Here is a 19,669-nt window from a genome sequence, read left to right as displayed (position 1 = left end):
AAGAAAATGTGACATTCAGGTGAACATTTTTTTTTGAAGTACAAGATCACAGGCATTGGTGGTTGAAGAATAATGGAATATATTGTTTGGGGAAAAAATGTATGGTCAACCATAGTTACATTGTAAATATGGGGAATTTTAAAGATAATGAATCCTTATTCTCCAGATATATTTGAAATATGGATAAAAACCTACTAGAATTCTGTTTTTATCCCTTTGGGAACTTTAAAGAGAGCTTGTAGAACAATGGATAAAAGAAGGGAAATAATACGTTTCTTTAATTTCCTCTCCTCCCAAGCATGATTTGAATCATACTGACAAATGAAGAGAACAATCTTATTGAAGCAGACTTTTAGATCCCATTCAAAGTGTTGTTACTATTTTTCTTTTGGACTCATTTCCCTTGAGGTTTGATTCTTATTGGGAACTTTCTTCCTGTAAAAACAGTGAATAAATATAAGTTAGAGCTCACTCTTGTCTCTCAGTAAGCCAGTACTCAAGTGGATTAAATGACTGCCAACTGCTTTGGGTATCTGGGTAGGAGAAAATGTTGCAGACCTGGCTCTGTTGTGTGAAGATGCCTAATACCTTTGAGGCAGAAGGTGAGATCTGATGGTCACCAAGAACAGAGAGAATATTTAATTGTAAAGAGAGTTAAGTAGATAAGAATGACCCAGGCCGGGGGTGGGGGGGTGGGGTGGGGGGAAGCCAGAGACTATTTTCAACTAATAGATTGCTGTATAAAAAATATCTTCTAGGCTATTTAAAATGTCTCAGGGTGTCTAAAACTTGTAAAATTCTATTTTTCAGTTTTCTAATTCTTAAATGACTTCCTAGATAATTCTTGTGTTCTTGAAATGGTTTATTTTGAATGACTACATCATAGTAACTCTCTAGAGCCATAGATTAGTAGTATGAATGATTTACAGTTAAACCAAAGTTATCCCATTCAATAGGCAATTGTTCATCTTTTAGGTATAAAGGAAAAATACTTAGAAGAAGGAAAACTTTTATCTGTCTGTTTCTGTAAGTAGGTTGTTCTGTGTCTCCTCACTTTATAAATGAATTTATATTCAAATACAGATATTATTGGAAGTAAACATAACTTTTTTAAGCTACTGAAGTTTTAACAAGTATTTCTAATCCTGTCTTTACACTGATCGTTGATTTGACTAATGTAGTTCTTTACAGCGGGTCTTCAATTAACATCCTTTCATTCAGCCTCATTTTCTTATAATGTTGATGAGATGCTATAGGAACTTGTTTATTTCAAATAGCCTATGGTAAATTTAGTTTCCTTTATACATCGTTTTGCTTGAAGTCACAGAACCTATTTTCAACATTAAGTGAGGATTTAATTGTACTTATTTTAACCATTAAATTTAAGGATTCTTTTTATTTATTGGCCTGAGTTAAAATAATCTCAAATCAGTCAGACACTTGACAGCTAAGTTATCCCTTTGACCTTTCAAATTTAACTGTATATGTTTTGAAGGCCAGTATTGTGTCTGCAGTAGAATATGAATTTTTAATACATGACATATGCAGCAATGTCTTTATTTCAAAGCCCAGTTAACCACTAAATTTTATGTGATATTTATCTAAAAGAGGAGTAAGTTAGCTTTTTTTAAAAAAAGTATTTACCTGACAGTAAGAGTAAACCATATGTGTGTGTGTGTGTGTGTGTTTAAAACATGAAAGGTCTTTTTTAAAGATAAAAATTTGCAACTAATTACAGTATCATAAACTAGCACAGAAAGAGATCTTTGAATTTATTTACCAGTTTTCTCCCTTTACAGATGAGGAAGCATTTTCCTTCAAAAACTAACATTTGATGTTACTTGCAGCAGTGGTTCTCCATCATCTTTCTGAGGGGTGTAATGTTCCCTTTGATATCAGTGCCTTACTGAGGGTGGGGCAAGGGAGAGTTAGTCAGGTGAGTTCTTGGAGGATGGCAGAGAGAGATCTGTTGTCAGTCTTTACTACTTTACTCAAAATGTTTAGAATAACATTTGATCATCCTAAGGACCTGTGAGGTAGGAATTTCAATCTTTATTTTACAGTTAAGAAAACAGAGTTAATCATCACAGATAATTCAGATAGTTATCTGAAGCCATGTAGTCAGTAAGTGGCATGAATAACACTTGAATTCAGGACTTTGTACAAACCTGTTACTTTTGACTACACCACACAACTTGGTAAAGATCAGACTGGTTGATGCAGTCAGACACTGGACAAGAATTCATGTGATCTGATACATAGTCCTGTACTACTTATTTGGGAAAATAATGCCTTTTTTTGAATTTTTTTGAGATGTGATTAAAAGTTAGAGTTATAATTTTTAAAGCTTTGGGTTTGATTTCTTTTTTAAAAAGCCACTATACAGGTCTTTTTCAACCTGAGGGAAGGGTTATTTGAGTTTGAACATTCCACGTATTGCTGTTCTGTAAAGCACAATACAACAGTCCTGTGCTTAAAAGATAAATACAACAGATAAAAAAAAAAAAAGTAGGTGTCTGCCATGGTAGCAGGACATTGATTCAAAAAGGTATAGTCTTTGTTTTATTAAAACATTTTTTAAATGAAGTAACTCAAATGTGCAAGTTACTCTAAAGCTCTTTTCATACAGATTTAAATCCTAAAACACTGAGACAGAGTGATTTTGTCATTTCGGTTTACTGAGGTTTTGTTTTGTTCTGTTTTGGTAATTTTTATGAAAAGTTTCAAGCTTACCCAAAGCATAGAGAAAATAGTATAATGAGCACCCATTATCCATCACTCAATTCTGTTACTAATATTGAGCTATTGTTAATTTAATGAAAGGCAACCTATAGCAAATGACCAGAATTCTACCTGGAATTGAACCATTGAGTAGGGAAAATCATGCCACATAGGTAAATCTAAGTTCTATGTTTGTTGTCATAATTTTCTGTGGTGCACCCCATATGACAGCTTTCCTTTGCACATCTTTGACTACTAATAAAATCTAGTAAGGTATGAAATTCAACCATTATCACTAGCATGTCTGTTTATTTCTTCAATAAAGTGATTTTGCTGAGTAAGTAGGCAAGAGGATCCTGACTTTAGTTGTTTTTTTTTTAGTAAATAGGACCCTCCCAGTCTTTTTTAAGGGCCCCTTTCTTTCAATTATGGGGTTGGTAATGAAAGGAGAGAGGGAGTAGATTGCTATTGAGAGGCATCTTGAAGGATAGTATACTGAAGATACATATTAATTAAAGTCGTTATTTTGTGACTGATTTTATAAATCTAAGAGAAGAATGCGATAATTTTACATTTTAAAAATGAGGTTATAATATGTTGTATCATAATGCTGTGCCTAAATTGAGATTCCTAAAATATAATTAAATAGGCATTTGTATTTCTTTTATACTTGTTTGTCTGATATTTACTTTATAGAAAACTCTTTGAAGTAGGCTAGGCCTGAATAGAGACTAATAATAGACCCTTTGTTGAATATAAAAAGAAAATGCATTTTGTTTCCTTGCACACAAAACAATGGTTTTCCTGTTGAACTTATGTCTGCTGCTTTGAAGAATATAAAGTTCCAGTAATAACGAGAGTAGAAACTATTTTACATATAATTTATAGGTGATGATTTTAAATGGCCAGTGTGCTTTCAGTTTTCAAAAGATTCATAAAGTTGGATTCATGGAACTGTTTAGAACAAAGATAACACATATCAGGCCAATTTTTAAATTGGGTAATAGTATCTGTAACCTTTGAGCTTTTTTTCATATTGGTCATTCCACTCTCATTCCTATGGTGTATTTCTTATTGAATGGATTCATAGCTGAAAACTACCAGAGTTCTACCTAAAACCTGTTTGCTATTTGTACTCTGACTTGTTCAAAGTTGAAATCCCGTATGTTTGGTTAGTTCGCCCACACTTACTAAGATTTTATTTATTTTTTAAGTACTAATCATTATAGGGTAAAGTGTTAGGAATTATTACCCCCCAACCAGTCAAATATTTAATCATAATATAGAGTGAGTTATGTTAGATAATTTGGAAGGTGGATATGGTGAATAAGGAATCTTTAAATTCTTAAATTATAGTTGTGCAGTTGGGAAAAAAGCGTAAAGAGACAACTTTTGTGGGTTAGATACTGTCTTTGAACAGAGTTTCAAGGAGGATTTATGATTAAGATCTTGCAACATTTTAGCTTGTAGTGAAACCTGCTTTTCCACTTAAAACTCTCAAGTTATGTCTTAAAAGAACATTTATGTCAGGACAAAAGTCTTACACATGAGTGATTTTTTTTTTCTTTTGCAGGGATCACAAAGCTTTTATTGGGAAAAGCAAGGTTATAATGATCAGAGCTCTATTACTGGCCCTTTTTGAAAAATGTTTTTCAGTTACAGTTGATATAAAATATAGTTTCAGGTGTACAACATATTAGATATTTATAAAATTTATAAAGTGATCATCCCATAAATCTAGTATCCATTTGACACCTTACATAGTTATTACAGAATTATCGACTCCATTTCTTGTGCTGTACTTTACATCCCCATGACTATTTTGCAACTGCCAATTTGTATTTCTTAATTCCTCCCCCTTTTCCACCCTTCCTCCCAACCTCCCTCCCATCTGGCAACCATCAGTTTGTTCTTTGTATCTATGAGTGTTTGTGTTTTGTTTGTTCATTTATTTTGTTTTTTAGATTCCACATGTAAGTGAAATCATGGCATTTGTCCTTCTCTGACTTATTTCATTTGGCATAATACCCTCTAGATCCATTCACATTGTTGCAGATGGCAAGATATCTTTTATGGCTGAGTAATATTCCATTGTATATTTGTATCACTTTATCCATTCACCTTTTGGTGGACACTTAGGTCGCTTCCGTATCTTGCCTATTGTAAATAACGCTGCAATGAATGTATGGATGCACATGTCTTTTCTAATTAGTGCTTTAGGTTTTTTCAGATGAGCACTCAGAAGTGGAATTGCTAGGTCCTTCTTTGTGTCTTGTTATAGCCTTTGTTGTAAAGGGTATTTTATCTGGTATAAGTATTGCTACTCCAGCTTCTTTTTTTGTTTGTTTCCATTTTTATGAAATATATTTTCCCATCCTTTCACTTTCAGTCTGTGTGTGTCTTTCAATCTGAAGTATCTTGTAGGCAGAATATGTAGGGGTCTTTTTTCTTATCCGTTCAGCTCCCCTGTGTCTTGATTAGAACATTTAATCCATTTACATTTACAGTGATTATTGATAGTTATGCATTGCCATTTAATTATTCATATTTATGTTTTTTTTTCCCCTTAGGTCTCTCTAACATTTCTTGTAGTACTGGTTTGGTGGGATGAACTCTAGCTTTTTCTTGTCTGGGAAGCTTTTTATCTGCCCCTAGATTCTAAATGATAGGTTTGCTGGGTATAGTAATCTCTGTTGTGGGTCCTTGCTTTTCTCTCTCTGTCTTTTACCTTTGACATTTTAATTATGATGTGTCTTGGCATGGGCCACTTCGGATTCATCTTGTTTGGGACTCTGTGCTTCTTAGACTTGTATGTCTATATCCTTTACCAGGTTAGGGAAGTTTTCAGTCATCATTTCTTCAGATAAGTTTTAAATCAATCTGTCCTCTCCTCTGGTACCCCTATGATGCAAATGTTAGTACGCGTGATGTTGTTCCAGAGGTTTCTTAAACTATCCTCACTTGGGATTCTTTTTGCTGTTCTGATTGGTTGTTTTCTGCCACCTTATCTTCCAACTTGATTCTTCGACTTGATTCTCTCTAGTGTATTCTTTCAGTCATTGCATTCCTCATTTCCGACTGGTTCATTTTTATGTTTTCTCTCTCTTTGTTGAAGTTCTCACTGAGATTGTTGAGCTTCCTTATAAACAGTGTTTGACCTCTGCATCTGGTAGATTGATTGTCTCTATTTAGTTTAGTCCTTTTTTGGAGTTTTGTCCTTTTCTTTCGTTTAGAACATATCTCTTTGTCTCCTCATTTTGGTTGCACCTCTGTGTTTGTTTCTGTGTATTAGATAGCACTGCTCCATCTCCTGATCTTGGTTGAGTGGCCTTATGTAGTAAGTGTCTTGTGGAACCCAGTGGCTCAGTTTCCCTGGTCACCTGAACCAGGTGCTCCAGATGTGTCTGTTGTGTGTCTCCTTCTGTTATAGTTGAGCTTTGATAGCTGTTTGCACATCATTGAGAGGGGTTGATCCTTGGGCCGATTGATTGTGTGGACTGGCTATGACTACAGTGGAAGAGCTGTTGCTCCGGGGCTGACCCTACAGGGAAGGATTCGCTTTAGTGGAGCTCTTGTGCTTGCCGAGTATGCCCTTTGGGTGTGTCATTTGTGGAGGTGGTTGGGTCATGCTCTGCTGTGGTCTGAAGCTGGCCACTGGTTGTGTGTTGTTTCTGGGGCTTCTTGGGAGGGGTTCTGGTGCAGGGCGAGGTTAGCCACTGCCTCTGCCCTGCCTGGGGCCACTTGGTATGAGTTACAGAGTGATCTGCAGATGGTTGCCACCTGTACTGGGCTTGGAGGTGCCTGAGAAAGGCTAAGCTGCAAAATGAGACTGGCTGCTACTAGTGCCAGGCTTGGGCTGCTTAGCAAGAGGTATGGGAGACACTGAGGCTAGATGCTGCTTGTTTGGGGTTTATGCACCTTTGAGAGATTTTAGGAAAGCTCACAGAATGAGCCAAGACAAGCCATTTATATAGAAAAGCCACTGGAAGCGGCTTGAGTGGGCCCACAGGTTTGGTGGGGTGGGGTGTCAGGGAGTCCCCAGGGCAGGGCCAATGATGTTAGCTAGGTTGATGGAGACTCGGATATGGTGCCCCCCTTGCGTGCAAGCTGGGTGATGGGGGAAGGGCTTAACAAAGGAATAATGGATTATCCCAGAACTTCTGTATGGGAGAAAGCTGCCCTTCCAGCACTTACCCTGAAGCCAGATGATTTACTTCCTACCTATGTGTCTCTGGCCCCTTTTGAGCTGCTACACCAGCACTGGAACTCAGAGCGAGGTCCAAAATGTAAGGTCCAAAGAGAAATGCTAATCACATGTGAGTGATTCTATGCAAGTAAGTCCATGCTCAGGCGCTTTAACAGGAACCCTGGGCTGGGGAGCCTGGTTGAGGGGCTGGGACTACCAGCTCCTTAGGGAAGATCTTTGCAGCAGCTGAGATATTCCTCTCAATTTTTAACCACCACACATGGTTTTGGGACCAGCCTATTTCTTGTGTCTGCCCCATCTACCAGTCTCAACGTGGCCTCTTCTGTATTTCCTTAGTTATAGGACTTCTGTCCAGCTAGACTTCAGGCAGTTCTCCATGGTTATTATGTAGTTTAGTTGTAATTTTGATGTAGTTGTGGGATGAGGTGAGCAGTGCTTACCTCTACTTGGTAATCTTGACTAGAAGTCACATATGAGTGATTGTGATACCTGAAAGTCTGGGATTTTATAGAATTTTGCAATGGGAGCATGAATGTGTCATTTTTCAAAGATGCAGGCTTTGTATTTGCCTCAGCTATGTATCAGCCATGGTCTGCTGAAGTGAGTTGATTAGCATTTCTCTTTGGACTTTACACTTGAAACATTTTGAGAACTTTTCTTATGGATCTATTTTTCATATAATAGCAACTTTTTTTTAATGAGGTGGTTTATACATGCAGTCATTTTTCTTTGCTAGCTACAAACTGCACTCCATTGTTAACTGGACAGTAGATCACAAAATTGAGATTTGGGACATTCTAATAATTTAGAGATAAGGTGTTGCTTTTTTTTTTTAAAGCTTTGGTACCCTTTTAATTAGGTTGATTTGTTTAGTAAATGATTATCAAGAGGTGGTATTCTTTGCCATAGGTTCTTTAAGTTTTACTTACTTTAAATTCTTCTCTAGGTTCAAAGTACAGAGGGAGAAGCTCCTCATGTTCCAGCCACTTACCAGCTTGGTCTTACTAAGTCAAAAAGAGGTAAGTAGACCAATATCCACTAGATCTCAAGCACATAACCAAAGTGTCATTAGTTGACGTGGAAAAGGGGTTTCATCTATTAGTATTCGTGCTACATATAAGTATAAAAAGATGTTAAGAACACAGATATGCTTCATTATGGTTTAGTTATAGAATTTCTCATATCTTTTTAAAGACTTTTATGCTTATAAAGTAATTTTAGTTTGCTTATCCTGTAATGAACTTGTTACACAATTCTGTTTACATATTTTTTCAGTTCTACATAAAGGCTAGATGGGACATGATAGAGCAATACATTCAGGCCTACTTTTTTACATGGTTATGATTGAAGCATACACTATTATCTCTGGGTTTTTTATTATTTAAATATGGCTCCTAGGTATGATACATGAATATGCCTCTGGCAAAAAACACCAACATTCTAGCAACAGTTAAAGCTAGTTAAATTAACTATGGATCAAAGGTGAGTGGCTGTAGATATTGTTCTTGTCTTGAATTATTAATTATTGACCAAAGAACCTTTGAATCCATTTCTTTCACTCTTAATTTACAACAAGAAAAGCATGTCTAATCTTTACGTTTGCAAAGCTTTTGAGATTTAGAGAAAAGGAGAGAGGAAGTAAGGAAGTTAAAATGACCACTGAAGGTAGGAGTGTTTATTTTTAAAACTTCACACATGCTGAACCACCCTGTTTTGTTTTGTTTTTTAAGCAAAGATTCATATGTATGTTCCTAGGATAAAAAATTTCATGTTTGTCTTTTTCTGATCTCTGAAATGACTTCATAAGAGACAATTTGCATATAACTTTTCTTTAATTGCAATAAGATAGTAAGAAACGAGCTCCACTTACCAGGTTACTACAATTCTGGTCAGACACAAGTGAACTTTACTATTTAATTTTCTCCCCCTTGAAGTCCATAAATATATGTATGTGTTTCTGAGCTGTGAAGTAGAGTACACAGCCATCAAGGAATCTTTGCTTTAGATAGGTAAACAAGCGGTACAGTGGAAAAAGAGCTTGCCCTGTGTCAAAAGGGTTAATAGTGTCTGTAACCTTTGAGCCTTTTTTCATGTTGGTCATTCTGCTCTTATTCCTATGGAATATTTCTTATTCTTGAATAGATCCATAGCTCAAAACTTCCAGCATTCTGCCTAAAACCTGTTCGTTATTTGCTCTCTGATTTGTTCAAAGTTCAAACTCCATACGTTTGGCTAGTTTTCCCACATTACTAAGATGTGGGCAAACTTATATTTAAATAAAAACAGTATAATTACTTTTAAGATCTTTCAAGAGTAAGCTTCCTGTGGTAGGAAAGGTGGAGTGTGGTTTGTGTTCATGTTTGGATTTCTTTCTTTTATCAGTATAGGATCTCTTTATTTCTGGTGGTATAAGTTAAAATGTTAGCATTTTTATAAATCACATTTTTATAAATTAACATTTTGTGGTTTTATGGGTGCATGAGAGAGCGGGAGAGAGAACAGCATAGTGTTTTAGTCATTTTTTGAAAGTAGCCTATTAAATTTTGATAATGCAATATGCAAGTATCTTAGATCCATCATAATTTCAGAATTAGAATCACAGGTAATGTATTTCATAACTTTAGTAAAAATGCATATAGTGCATGTATAAAACTATTTCATACTTTACTAATAGGACTTTTGAAGTTCCAATGACCTTGATCTCAAATCCAGTCTTGGGATTTCCATACTGAAGCCCAGAGAGGTTTAGTGACTTAACTCATATCACTTAGCATTCAGTAAATATGCTGAAAGCAGTGCAGCATTTTCCTTATTACAAAAGACAATGTTTTCTTTAGTATACAGGTGTTCTGTTTTGTTTCTTTATGATACTGGACAAACAAAATTTCCAGGTTTTGTTTTGTTCTCACTTTAATTTGCTTTAACTTCCCAGTTTTTAATTAGAAATATCTTACTTCTTCAGTTAGGACACAGATCTATTTCTTCTTAGTTCTTTTTCTGTGGAGAACAGTATTTTTTTGTGAATCTGAAATGTCTGACTAAAAAAACCTAGATTTGTGATTTATAGTTTACTGAATAATTTCACCTATATTCCACTTATAGTCTACCAAAGTAACCCTATGAGATAGGTAGGAGAATTATTATTCCATTTTGCAGAGAGAAGTTATTGTTTACAGTAATAAAGCAAGAACTTGAACCCAGGCCTTCTTGTTCTTTCCACTGCCCGAGAACTGCTCTGAAACCTAAGCAGTCTACACTCTGACCTACCTCATGTGAACTCAGACTTGGCAACCCATGGAGAGGTGAACTCGGCACAGACTGTACTCCATTGCAGATAAAATAGATCTTAGCAGGGAGAACCTGAGCAGAGCTAGTCACTCAGGCTTCCCTGGGCTGTCTGGCAGCTTGCCCTTTGCTCAACCAGATAGGCAATTTCTTTTCTAAATCCTTTAAGTGACTGCTTCATTCTGTTGTTGCGTTAAGGAGGTAGTTATAATTGATTCACTCAGCAAACGTTTTTTATTGTTAGCTTGTGCTAGATACTGGAATGCAAAGAAGAATAAATAAGATTTTTTGCTTTCAGAATGCTCTCTATGTAGTTGAAAAAAAAATGCAAACACATAATTACAGTGATAATTGCTATAACATAAGATGTTAATCATTTTCTTCATATGTGTAATTAGTACCTGTGGTAACTAACAGCTTATCCAATCCAGTATCACAATTATTCCAGTTTCCCTAGATTATCAGGTATATGGATCAATTCCTTATATTTCTTTATGTAGTTTTGTTAATTTCCAAACACTATTACAGAATTATTCTTAATTTTTAATAAGAAAAAAATTACTCCATTCCATGATACTCTAGGTAGAAACTGAGGCTACAGTGGGATATTTTTCAAAGTCAGGTGAACTTTAAATTGATTTTGGATTTTATTTGAACATTTTGAAGTTTTTTATTTCTATCATTTAAATCTTAGATGAATGTGGATTTGGTGAGCACACTTTATTTAGCCTGTTGCTTTTGAAGTTCTGCAGAACTTGACTATTTCATGAAGTGTCTCCCTTAGTAAATGGAAGAGTTGTAACATCTCTTCTGTTGTCCTTGTGGAGTGAATGGACCTGTGATTACTCTTGGTGTGCTTAGTTGGCCTGCTTACATACTGAAAAACAATTTTGGGGGCGTTATATTAACTGGGAATTAGAGTTTTCAGGCCAAAAACTAAACAGGTTTTTAATTAACAGTATTATGTACTAGTTAAAACTATTTAACAGAATTTTATGCAATTGTTATGAAAAAAATTGTTCCATAACTTATAAATGATTGCATCATTTAAAACATCAGAGACATTAGGTACCCTTGCATTCAAGTTATTTGATTTGTTGGTCTTATTTCTATTTCTGTTTTTTTATTAGCAAGATACTAGAAGTTTTTATACACTATATTGAAATTTCTAACTACACCTACTACTAAATACCTTTACATAGTTACATGATGGAAATGGTTTACTTTGGGACTTTTATTTCAAACAGTTTTCCTCTAAGGATAAGACATTCATTGGATTTATCAAAATACGTTATCATTGGAGCTTAATTAGCAACTGAACATTGAGAATTTCTGATCTGATTCAGTTTTTGTTTGAATTGGAGCTATCTACTGTGCTTTGAAACCACAATTTTGCATAAGTGGCGTGTACTTTTCAAAGAATTATTGTTGGGAATCACTTATCTGTAATAACATTGTTTTCACTGAAGTCATATTTAGCAGTTTCATATAACTGCGTTTCATATAACTACGTTTCTTTTGTTAGATCATCTATTACGTACTGCAAGTCAGCATTCTGATAGCAGTGGTTTTGCTGAAGATTCAGCTGACTCTGTCTCCCTTCAGGTAAAATTTCCTATTGTAGTAGGCACTATGATAGATGTCTTCAAATTTGGGTGTTTGGTTTTTTTTTTAGTAGTTACATATTTCAAGACAATCTGTGTTGTCTTCATTTTTCAAATGACATTAAGAATAAAACTTTTTGGGATGCAGATGTAATCTGAGCATTTGACTATAAATTTTAGGTTTCACTAATTCTTCGTCTCTCTCTGAATATTTAAAAACAAAAAAAGCTTCTTTATTTTTGGACCACCAGTAAACAGAGGTTATTTTCATCATAAACCTATTCTGTCTATTGTTTTTCTTATTTTTTGTCATCATTGTGTTTTAGTATTTTACAATAAGTTTAATAACTAATATTAAGTATGGATCCATAGCTTGGTGAATATTATATGACTTTTATGCTAGAATATGTTAGATAATCCAGAAGATAGGCATCTTTTTGTTCTCAACGAATTTATAGTCTATGTGTGTAGTGCACAGAATGTATATGAAAAGTGTTTAAAACACCTATACACAAATTTTAAAGAAAAATGGTGTAAGAGAAAAAAGAGAACCCCAAAATAACCTTTAGAAACATAGTATTTAAAGGGTAATCATATACAAGAAGTGTCTAAGGAGACTCAGAAAGAATAATCTGGTGGGCAGAAAAATTGGAAGATGGAGGAGGAACTTTTAAAAGGAAAACTGGCCATCGGAGTGCAGAGATGAGAATTTGGTTATTTGGAAATTGAGTAGTTGAGTGAATAGTTTTGATGGAATAAATGAGACAAAAGCATGATTGGAGAATAAACGGTGATAAAAGAAGATATGAATGTTGACTGTTTTTTCAAATAAGGATAATCAGGGTGATAGGTCTTTCTGTCTTTTCCATATGCCAGTGACTTAGAGCAGTTGTTAGGGAAGGGGCTGCAAGAGAGTTGGATGCAGAAATCTTTGAGATGAAACTGGGGAAATACCCTAGTCCTAGAGAGGATATAATTAGCAGGATTAGCTTTGAAAAAAGACACATTTTCCTTTCAGAAGGGAGTGGAGGGAATGATGGGGAGAGATATAGGGAAGTTTGTAGGTGAAGGGGAAAAACGTTAAGAAATTTTTGTCCATTTTCTCTGAGCCAGTGTCATGTGTTGGAAGTGAAGGAAGTATGTGTTGAAAAGGGGATTTAAGGAAAATAGTAAGGGTCTGGAATAATGTTATAAAAGCAATTTTGAACAGCACCAGGACCACAAGTGACATATGAGACCCTAAAAGTATAGAAGCATCATATCAGTTGGTATTTTGTTAATGATATGTATTTGAATTTGAATTCTCCATCCTTCCACCTCTCACAGGTTCACGAATCCTTGCAAGCCATGGGGAGTAGTGCTGATAGTTGTGACAGTGAGACAACAGTTACGTCACTTGGTGAAGACCTTGTCACATCAACAGCACAAGACCAGCCTTATTTTAATGAATCAGAGGAGGAGTCTCTCATTCCTCTTCAGAAAGGAAAAGAGAAGGCAGCAACAGTTGCTGACCAAAAAAGATCAGATAGCCAAGATTTCCTACAGTGCGAGACTGTTGAGAATACAGGAATTAAACAGTCCACCTGTAGTGCAGGGGATCATGCTACTGAAATTACTGAAATGAAAGAGGATTCATCCCCAGCACAGCCAGTGGAACTGCTGAGGGAAGCAAGTGCTGAAAGTGATGTGGATAAAAGCATTGACTGTGAATTTGTCCAGTATACCACACACCATATTCTTAAATCATTGGCTTCTATTGAAGCTAAATGCAGTGAGAAAGGCTCTGAAAATATAAGTGCACCTCCCTCTTCTGTGGACAGAGTTAATACAGCTTTGCAAAGAGCTCAAATGAAGATTTGCGGTCTGTCTAATCAAAGAGTAGGGCGTAGCTTAATAAAATCGAAAGATCTGTTAAAACAAAGGTACTTACTTGCAAAAGCTGGCTATCCCCTAAGAAGGTCTCAGTCTTTACCAACCACCTTATTAAGCCCAGTAAGGGTTGTGTCCTCTGTCAATGTTCGATTGTCCCCAGGAAAAGAGACGAGATGTAGTCCACCTTCCTTCACCTATAAATACACACCTGAAGAGGAACAGAAATTAGAAAAAGAGATGATTGAGCATGATGGTCAGTCTTTAGTTAAATCCACTATTTTCATCTCTCCATCATCTGTGAAGAAAGAAGAAGCCTCTCAGAGAGAAGTGAACCAGTTGGAGGAATGTCATCATCAAAGGACTCCTACCTGTTCACTGTATGCCCCAGCACCCATATCTCAGTCCACCTGCTCCCTTCACTCTCTCCACTCTGAGTGGCAGGAAAGGCCCCTGTGTGAGCACATGAGAACTCTGAGCACTCACAGTGTTCCCAACATATCCAGTGCCACCTGTAGTGCCTTCGCTACCCCTTTCGGGTGTTCTCTCTCACGTAGACATGCTGCCTACCCTTATCGAGCGTGCTCTGTGAACCCTCCTTCCGCCATCGAAATGCAGTTGCGAAGAGTATTGCACGATATTAGAAATTCACTGCAGAATCTTTCACAGGTATGAGAAAAAGTATATCTTTCTTAACTTTTCTTTTATTGATCTGAGTACCTCTTAATTTACTGAGAAGCTAAGACCCATCAGGTATGAACGATCACAGTTTCATTTTCTTAACGTGTCTAAACTTACTTATACCTACCCTTCTATATTCTTCCGTCCTATCTCAGGGGAAAGGCTGTAACTAATCCTGAACAAGGTCAATTTCTCTGCTTGTAATCTCTCTTCTAGAGAAGAGATTTGCCCATTAGGTATCTATTCTCTCCTTTAGCCTCTCCTCCATTGTCTTTGTCTTAGGTTGTCTCTATTATTAAAAAATCTTCCTTTCAAGTACTTTCTCTCCTTTTCTTTGCCATTCGACAGTGTTCACCACCTCTCCCTTTCTACGTTTTCCTCTCCTTGGCTTCTGTGTCGCCGTGTGTTCTCCTGGTTCTGCTCGTAGTTCTCTGATTAAGTTTCCCCTTCACCTACTGACTCCTGATGCTGGTCTTCTGGCATAGAATTAGTCTGTTTCCACTGGGCTCAAAGACTGGAAGTACCCCCCCAAAGAAAAAAAAACAGGTAAAGTGTAAATTTGAATAAAAATGGTCTGTGTGTCATGTCACTTTTAAAGTTGTTGCTCAGATCTATTAGTGAGCTAGTAATAATTTCCAAGAACTTTGAAAATAAGTAAATTGTGTTTAGATTTGCGTTTCATATTTTACATTTCCTTTCTAAATCTCTCTGAACTACTTATATTTAGACAGTTAAGGAAATGAAAATAACAGTGTAATCCAGTGGTCAGAGTGTTCAGCTAGGAGCCAGGAGGCCTAGAATGTATATAATAGATCTCATCATGATGACACAGGAAGCCACTTTGAAAGTAAAAATTAAAGTTGTAACTTTTCAAGTTATGTAGTGAAATATACCTTTTTTAAAATACAGATTTTATCCTCACGATGGATGTCTCCTAATGATTTTCAGTCTATCTGGAATGTGGATGTTTCTTTTTCCTCTTTACAAAATATAGTTCTGTGAATGAGACATTTAACCTTTCAGCTGTAATTATGCGAAGCTGAGAATTCTCAGGACCCTGTCTCCCTGCACCCCCATGGTGCACTTCTTTTTTTCTAAGACCAGTCCTAGGTGTGGTCTTCTCCTCTTAGATGTCCCATCACTAACTCAGCTAATTAATTTCCTGTCTCACCTCAGTAGTTAGATGCTCTTTGTGATCTGGCCTTTGCCTCTCTCTCCAGACTCCTTCCTTAATCTGTGTGCTTCAGCCATATTGGACAGCATGCAGGCCTCGGAGTAGTTATGTGTTCCTGGTACCTTTTTCTACACATACTACTTTCTTTTTTTTTTTTAAACTTACAGTGCCCCGCCCTGCCTTTCTTTACCTCACCAAATACTATTTACCGTTAAGGCTTAGCTCAGGTATCACCGCTGTTGGGACCGCATACTCCCCTAATCTGGATTTTTGTTTGTTTCCATTGTAGCATTCCCCTCCACCCTATTATAATTTTTTAACTTCTCATTTTTTTCTTACACCGTGAGAATGCATGAAGGCTGAGAATCCATTTTATCTTTTATCTTTTTTTTCTTCACTGCCTAAAAGAATAACATAGTGGATGCTCACATATCTAAGAATGAGTGTGATGATTGCTAATCTCTCCTTTCAAGTCAACAGTTTGTTATCTCAGAATGACATTTGCTATTAGTTCTACATTTTTGAGTTCTGTGTTTGTTTTTCTACTTTCTCAAGGCAAGAGGGAAGTCTTATAAGACACAGATGAACTATACATGTTCCTTTGCCTCAGCCTCATTCCAAATAGACTGACTTTTACCTGGAACAGGAGTAATAGATAGCATTAGGGACTGATTTATTTGGTTCCTGCTTACAATATGAAGTTTTGTTTTTGTTTATTTGGGGGTCCTCAAAGAAAAATATGAAGATTTCAGATGCCACCTTTGTTAATACCTTAAGTAATTTGGAAGTAGTCACTTTAACTAATTGTAACCATACTTTCACTTTTTTGAAGTACCCTATGAGAGGACTTGATCTTGCTGCTGCTCCATATAGTACTCAGAAATCATCTGTTCTACCTCTTTATGAAGTAAGTTCTTGCTTAAATTTTTGTTTTACAAAATTATCTGATTTAGAAGTATAATTTTGTTATTTTCTATTTTAGAATACTTTTCAGGAGCTCCAAGTAATGAGAAGGAGCCTGAATTTGTTTAGAACACAGATGATGGATTTAGAATTGGCAATGCTGCGTCAGCAAACCATGGTTTACCATCATATGACTGAGGAGGAACGGTAAAAGTTCATTTTATCTTAATGTAACTCAAAATATTTTTTCTAAAAAGCATCGTCAACTTTTTTTTAAGCTAGATTTTATTTTTGCTGCCGTGTACCCTTTATTTTATGAACAAGTGTAAATAAAATTAAGCATAGTGATTTACTAAACTCCTCTGCTTTCAGTGTATTAAGGAAGATAGGGACTATAGTCTGTTTTTCAGTGTCTGAGATATTTGTCGAGAAAGCCTAGAGGAAAAAAGACGAATTGTCCTGGTGGTTACATCAATTGCATTTGCTGTTGTGCCAGTTTTTAGAACTTGGCATTTCAATACCTTTTATACCTGGTGGAAGAATAGTGAATATGAATTTCCCAGACTGCTTTTTTCAAACTTTGTGTCTCTCACCATACCAATAGGTATGAAGTTGATCAGCTCCAGAGTTTGAGAAATTCAGTCCGAATGGAACTTGAAGACCTGGAACTGCAGCTGGAGGAGCGTCTGCTGGGCTTGGAGGAACAGCTTCGTGCCATGCGTATAACTTCTCCCTTCCGCCCCTCAGCACTTGTGGTATGGTACCTTGGGGGTTGTCAGTGGTTTTCAGTAAGGATTTATTCATACTGTTCCATATAACTCAGGAGAGATGCTTTAATTTAAAAACACTTATTTTAACAGCATTAGAGGCATGCATATGTTTAAGATTCCTTTCCCCCAAATCAGTTGAATATAAGTGGCGATTATTTTCTTAAATACTTAGTATATTTAGAAATGCTTTGGAAAATTCTAATTCTAATTTTTAATAGAGTTAATAAGGAGCAATACAAAAGTTTAGGGATTTTAAAGGAAAAATGGTAGTGGGTTAATGTATGGCTAATTTAGATTTTAATCACTGCATGTAACTACAAAGAACATAAATATATATTTCACTCAGCTTTTTCCCCCTTCCTTAATTTAAATAAGTGTTTTCTTTAAACTTTTTCTTTATTTTGGATTCTTTTCTATCCTTTATGTTTTTTAAAGGATCAAATGAGATTGTTGTAAAGACATAAAACTCATATACAACAAAGAGAATAAAAACACCGTTTCTCTTTATGCGTACCACTTTTTGTACTGCTTATGTTCCTTTCCATGAAATCTGAACTTCGTTGTTTTTTTTTGCTGATATCTTTGCAGTTGTAGAAGATATTATTTTGAAATGTCAAAGTAGTGAATTTTTCTTTGTAACCTGAACAACATATTTGATTTTGTTAAGAATAAATGGATGAATACACACACATGTACGTATATGGAGTAGAATCAGTGGAATAAGAATGTGTGCGTGTACACATATGTATGAGTAGCATGGAGTAGGAATGTCCTATATCATTGGTGAATATCTTTTTCCATAAAAGGTTTTTATCTATTATTCTGAGAAATATGTGTTGGTAACGACAGAGAATCAGAACATCTATGCAACTTCAGTCACAATACTACATTTTATAGGCTCCCGTGACAGTTGAGGGTGATCTTTGTGACATAAAGGAGTGCTTTAGGGACATAATTAGCTAATTCATTTTATTATAAAACAGTTGCAATTTGAAAAAATATATTCGTATATATGTATTTTGTTCTTTTTCAGGGAATGTGTGGCAGTAGAAGTGCTGATAACTTGTCATACCCTTGTCCATTGAATGTAATGGAACCAGTAAGCCTACTCCTTTTAAATCACTGGGGAAGGGAATGATACATTTCATAAACACAATTTTCCTAGTGTAGATGAATTTTTTTTTTTTAAATACAGTATTTGATAAGTTAGTTAAATTGATTGCAACTATGTTTGACACTTCTGAAAGTCCATTGCCATCTTAGGTCTGTTAATTACAATAGCGATTTAGCTTTACGGCCTAAAGGAGATAATGCGTCATAAAAAATATTTAACTTATACTTCAAGGGAAGTGTTCTTTTAGTTTGATTCCAGGTCCTTCAGGTAGTTGGACCTGGAAGATGACTACTTTTTGAACAAGTCTGATTTTTGTTATATTTTAAACAAATTGGTTCATTTGGGGCAAAAGCATTATAAGTAGCTATTTTGTTTTTCACTAGTTACTTTTTCCTTACAAGTAATTTGGACACCTGTGTGGTAACGAGATATTCTATTTACAAATTTTATGGCTTTATCTCACTATGAATTTAAGTTATCTTTCCAGTTTTCGCAAATGACATTGAGTAGTTAATGAATGAATTAGAGTCATGTGTTTACAAGTTAAGTGATTTTTGGCAGTAATCACAGCTAGGATTTTAATTTCTTTTAACTACCAATCTTAATTTCAAGAGCGATGAATTACGATTTTCTGATCTTCAGGTCACTGAACTGATGAGGGAACAGTCATATCTAAAGTCTGAATTGGGCCTGGGACTTGGAGAAATGGGATTTGAAATTCCTCCTGGAGAAAGCTCAGAATCTGTTTTCTCTCAAGCAACATCAGAGTCATCATCTGTGTGTTCTGGTCCCTCTCATGCTAACAAAAGAACTGGAGTTCCTAGTGACTCAGCAGGCAAACCCAAGACCCATCGGTTACCAAGCAAAAAAGTATTCCGAGCATCAGTGGCCTTGACGCCAACTGCTCCTTCTAGAACAGGCTCTGTGCAGACTCCTCCAGAAGTGGAAAGTTCTGAGGAAGTCGGAGCAGCTGAAGAAGCATCAGAGGCTGTGGGACCTAAATCTGAAGTGGAAGAAGGATGTGGAAAAATTCCATTAATGACAGTTGCTGAGGAAATGCATAAAAATGCGGAGCAAGATGAATTGCAGCAAGTTATACGGGAGGTGAGTAAAGTCCATGCTTAATAATTTATTTGACAGTATGTGTTGGAGGAGGTTTTATTTGAACATTAATTATAAGATATTCCTCTTATTCATTGTATTCAGTAATTTGCAGAGAGTTTTAAAATTAACTCTTCCATTGATCCGGCTGGTGTCTATTAAGATATTTTTTGTCTTGTTTGTAATGGCATTTCTGTAAATTTCATACTGCAGTGTGAAATAATTGCAATTCTGTATATT

The 19,669-nt window shown here is 35.8% G+C and overlaps 1 protein-coding gene across 2 annotated transcripts in view; it reads left to right on the top strand.

Annotated features, from left to right (window-relative positions):
- Positions 1-19,669, top strand: part of SSFA2 (sperm specific antigen 2) — a 40,608-nt gene that overhangs the window by 14,404 nt on the left and 6,535 nt on the right. The window contains exons 9-16 of one of the 2 annotated variants that reach the window (XM_011356577.2): positions 7,875-7,947; positions 11,739-11,818; positions 13,144-14,355; positions 16,374-16,448; positions 16,524-16,651; positions 17,049-17,199; positions 18,248-18,313; positions 18,971-19,432. In XM_011356577.2, coding sequence (XP_011354879.1) covers positions 7,875-7,947; positions 11,739-11,818; positions 13,144-14,355; positions 16,374-16,448; positions 16,524-16,651; positions 17,049-17,199; positions 18,248-18,313; positions 18,971-19,432 — 2,247 coding nt within the window. Of the gene's footprint in view, positions 1-7,874; positions 7,948-11,738; positions 11,819-13,143; positions 14,356-16,373; positions 16,449-16,523; positions 16,652-17,048; positions 17,200-18,247; positions 18,314-18,970; positions 19,440-19,669 lie in introns of both variants that reach the window. The other variant, XM_011356585.2, reaches the window with a different exon arrangement.

Source organism: Pteropus vampyrus, unplaced genomic scaffold, assembly GCF_000151845.1.
Source record: "Pteropus vampyrus isolate Shadow unplaced genomic scaffold, Pvam_2.0 Scaffold2, whole genome shotgun sequence".
Taxonomy (NCBI): Eukaryota; Metazoa; Chordata; class Mammalia; order Chiroptera; family Pteropodidae; genus Pteropus; species Pteropus vampyrus.
The sequence above is the reverse complement of the archived record's forward strand: the minus strand, read 5'-3'. Positions and strand labels throughout refer to the sequence as shown.